This window comes from Oxyura jamaicensis, chromosome 10, assembly GCF_011077185.1.
Source record: "Oxyura jamaicensis isolate SHBP4307 breed ruddy duck chromosome 10, BPBGC_Ojam_1.0, whole genome shotgun sequence".
In the NCBI taxonomy this organism is placed as follows: domain Eukaryota; kingdom Metazoa; phylum Chordata; class Aves; order Anseriformes; family Anatidae; genus Oxyura; species Oxyura jamaicensis.
In genome coordinates, this window is record NC_048902.1 from 6686577 (window position 1) to 6691039 (window position 4463).

The following is a 4463-nucleotide window of genomic DNA, read 5'->3' on the forward strand; positions in this document are numbered from 1 at the left end:
GGCTCGAACAGCATCAGAGGATGCCCTCCATGTTAAGCATCGCAGAACCCCCCGCTCTGCGGCCACGCAGGCACATTTCAGACAATACCTCTTTCAGACAAGTGCACTTCGACATAGGAAAAAGGTGCCTAGCCAGGTACCAGAAAACCTCCCGGTCTGCTTGGACTTCCCTAGGCACTCCCGTGCGGTTCAGTGTAATGAACACCTTGTCCATTACGTGATTCTAAAATGAACTAACAGCTGCCATGAGCAGGGTGCTGAAGAACATCCCTCGTGCAGAAGAGGCCATGTTACGTGCAGCCCTAATGCATGGCTATTGCCTCCTGCGCAGAAGGTGCTGAAGCTGTGCGCTCGGGATGGCAGCACGGCCTCACCAAGCAGGTCAAATCAATATTTGTACTGAGAGCAGTACAAGCTTTTCAATGTGGTGTTTAGTCGTGTGCAAGCAGCTGATACAGCACCTTTTGCCAACATATATACTGTCCTGCTACCACTGCTATCAACATAACTCACTGGTCTTGGTACCTCATGAAATTCATAGGGAAACTGTGGACACATCCATCCTCTGCTGTCCCATCACCACTACTGGACTGCTGTCACAAATAGTGCCTGCTCATAAACTGTTTTGAAACATACCATGTCATAATTGCTCTAGGATGTCATCCACAAATTGGACTACATGTTGCGCTGCTAATATTTCTTCTTCTAGCGTAAGGATAGTCTTGGGTCAGTTGACTTGGAGGTCCCAAAGTTCCAGTTACAAGTGTCTAAAAAAGAACAAGAAACGAACATGGTATTTCTGATTATTTGTTGGCCGCATATATTATAAAGGGATGTGCAGAGACTGCAGAACATAGAGTAGCATTAGAAACAATTCTGCATTTATTTACAGAGAACAAATAAATTTGAGGAGGTCAGACCTCGACTTCCAGATCTGCCCACTGAGTAAGCCAGTGTTGCTCTTGCAGATTAAGCATTCAGTTATTGCAGGCCAGGAAACACAGCATATGAGCACAAAAGTATTTCTGCCAGTGATGAAGGCATCTCTGCCTGACAGAAGCACCTTCTCAATCGCATGACTGGGAGGGGAAGTGGGGGAAGACAGAGGAGGGAGGCAGGAATATATTTTGCTCCCCTTGCCTTGGTTTGAGACTTTGGGGGAGGGTCCCATCTTTACACTACAACATGTGCTAACTTGGACAGGTTCACAGTCTTTTTGGCATGGTTTCACCGGAATCTGCAGAGGGCACTGAGGTGGTCCTTCCATGATGCAAGTTGAATGGATTAGAGTTGCAGTTGCATGCAAACTCTCTTCCTTCGCTTTCCACTAATTGGCAACCTCCAAATAGAGACAAGAATTATGTGAGCTGTGGAAACTGAAATGCCTGTTATCCTTAGAGAAAGCTTATCCTGCACTCTTCAGATCAGGGTTTAAGCAGGCTGACCAGGCAGTGTGTGTTGGGAAACTTGCCCGGCTAATAAATAGAGGACTTCATTCCTCAAAGCTGCCAGACCACTGCCTTTCACCAGCGCTGGGAACAATCGAGCTACTTGCCACAGTAAGGATTATTCACGTGAGTGTTTTGCAGAAGTGTTCTTAGTATTCCAGATACTTTAAATTATGAAAGAATATGATTTTTTTCTTTCTTTGATGTGTTAAAGCCTGCTGAGGTTTAATACACCTACCGTATAACATAATTGTCATTTAGTGCATCTTCCCCCATTTTCTAAAGATAAACAATTTTCCAATTGACTTTTTTTTGTTGTTGTTTTACAAGAGAAAGAAGGTTGTGAAACACTGAAGCTACAATAGGATATCATATAGTAAAGACTTGTTTTTAAAAATAAAGGGGAAAATAATCAGAGGAGTAAACAAGCATCTACAGCATCTGAATCAGTGAGAAGAAAAAGTGAGTTTGCATTCTTTAACATCTCTTTCAAGTCATTAATGGTAAGAAACAGCTAAAGCAGGACAGATCTTTAGTATGCTTGTAGAGGCAACAATCTAAGTTTTTACAGCACCTGCACAGCAAAGAGACAGAACAGCTTTGCTCTTCCATAAAAACAGAGAATGCCTGAAAAACCTGCAAGCACCATCAGGAAATGGTGCAGTCACAGTTCGCTCAAGCTCTATGCAACAGAGGAAAACCATGAAGAGTTTTGTTACACTCCCTGTCATTGAAGCAGCTCTGCTGAGATACTTCCTGGGCACAGGTCTTCCTCAATTTCTCGTCTTTTATTTCTAGCTTTCAAGTCATACCAAAACACGGTTCATTAACTCTGATCACTAAGCTTGTTTTAACAAGTAAGATGGCATTACTGGCAAAGATAGGTATGCTGAATAACTTGACAAAAAATGGTTTGGTTAGATTAAGAAGTGCTCTAGAAATTGCTGTAGATGTTATCTCTAACAGTGGCCCAGAAATGATCATATGAGAAGTAACAGGAATAGAACAAAAAGGGTAAATACTCCCAACATTTCCTGTTAATCTTGTTCATTTTATATAGATACAAAGGTTTTAGTAACTAAACAATTTAAATAATTTTAACAATCACACGATTCTTGTGTGACTCTGGAGTAGACAAGATATTAAGATCACACAGGATGACAAAGCAGCAGAAAAAAGTATCGTGCATACACCCAAACACCATGGAAAGCTTGGTCCAATGCAGGACAGGCACAAGGTACAGCGTGCACACACAAGGAGGAAAATGGTAGTTTGCAGTGGAATAGTATACCACCGCTTCGCCTTACTGTTTGTGGTTCATTCACCTACAAGCACATTTTGAATTTGAGGTAGTTAGTAATGGCCTAATTACATAATTAATACAGCTATTAAAATGTCTTACTTGAAAAAGAATGCCAAAGTACATTCCAAACCCAGGAAGTCCACAGTAGCCTCTATTCCCTTCTGTGGAACTGGACTACAGTGACCTCTGGCCCCAACATGTCCAAGAGGATTGTTAAACCTTCCTAGGAAGCTTTATTAGCTCCAATTTAGCAGTTGTGGAGAGCATATTGATGCAGAGCTGAATAAACACAAGGGCAACATTTAGGTAGTACCACACAAAAATAAATAGCCAAGTATTTTGGTGTATTTTCTGTCTTACGTGTTCCCTTGTGACATTCCCCACCAAATCCTTCCAGTTGCAGCTCCACCTAGGCAGCAAGTTGCCAGGGCTAAGGCACATTTGCTTCCACCAAACACATTCCCATCTGTGGCTCTGACAGCTTTGCAGGAAAAGAGGAAAGCACAAAAGGTCAAAAGTGGAAGAAAGAGTGGTGTACATTCCACAGTGCACATTTCAGACTCACCAAGTAGTAGGACATCTACTGGGTCTTGAGTGGAGTCATCTCATCTGGGGCCACCCAGTACAATTCAGATGCATTCATTTTTATTAATCTTGAATTTTAAAAATCTTGAAAAAAATAATTTAGATCATAAGTATCTATTCTTTGTAACCGTATTCTGTGGCACATCTATTAGGGATTCATGGAACTTTGGTTAATTAAATACTACAGCAGGACAAGGAATGGCTTCCACTTGAAACACACACAGCCAGTAATACATTAAAGCAACTTTTGGAAATTATGCACTCCATTAGGCTTAAGCAAAAAGGAAGTAGACTAGCAGACTACACGTATATAACCTGAACTAATTACTGAAGCTGAGTATTTGGCAGTAATTAAATACTACTTAAATGCAGTTCTGTCCTATTCTAGATGTAAACAAAATAGGAAATAATAAGAGATAAGACAACTGTGCTGGAGGCACTGTGACTATGAGTACTGGATGCAGGTTTCACTGGACCCTTTCCCACAGTCTCTCTCTAAGCAAAGTAGAAAGATCCAACAGTTCATCTGGAACTTCCACTCACACAATTGTTTAAAGATTAAGGAGCATTTTCTTTTAGCTAGCACAGCACAGTTTCAGTGCAATCTTCTTCCTGTTGCAAACTCATCTAAACTATGAGCTGCTTTTCATTGTTTCTATGTCTCTATTCTCACTTTCTTCCCCAGCCATTTTGATTCACTCCTTACTAAATTTTCCTTTCTGAAAAACGGAACCGGAGAAGCATGCAACATATGAAGTAATTTAGCCTTTGCACTCATCTGTACAGCACTATGTCCACAATCACCATGCCCTCAGTGTAAAGAGTGCGCAGCAATAGCACAAGCCAGTTCATAAGAATTCAATACTTCATGAATGAATTAAGGCAAAAGGCCAAAAGATATCTGTCTTTCTCAGTATGCTGTCTTTGCTGTTCTCGTGAAGTTGGTTAAAAAAATTACAGCCTATTTTTCTTTAGCAAGATGAACAGCATTCTCACATTGCATACACTTGCAGACAACCTCTTCTTCCCACAAAGGTAATCTAATTGAATTAGGGGAGCAGTCCAGGCAACCCATATTCTCTCGAGACTTGAATGAAAACCTGGAAGACCAAAATCAGATCCAAAGA

General features: G+C 41.2%; 1 protein-coding gene across 4 annotated transcripts in view; it reads right to left on the minus strand.

Moving 5' to 3' along the window:
- Nucleotides 1-547, minus strand: part of RORA (RAR related orphan receptor A) — a 379776-nt gene extending 379229 nt beyond the window's left edge. For 2 of the 4 annotated variants that reach the window (XM_035335969.1, XM_035335967.1), the window contains exon 1: nucleotides 526-542. In XM_035335969.1, coding sequence (XP_035191860.1) covers nucleotides 526-539 — 14 coding nt within the window. In that variant the 5' untranslated portion in view covers nucleotides 540-542. Of the gene's footprint in view, nucleotides 1-88; nucleotides 186-525 lie in introns of those variants that run through there. The other 2 variants (XM_035335972.1, XM_035335970.1) reach the window with 2 other exon arrangements.
- Between the last annotated feature and the right edge of the window lie 3916 nt (nucleotides 548-4463).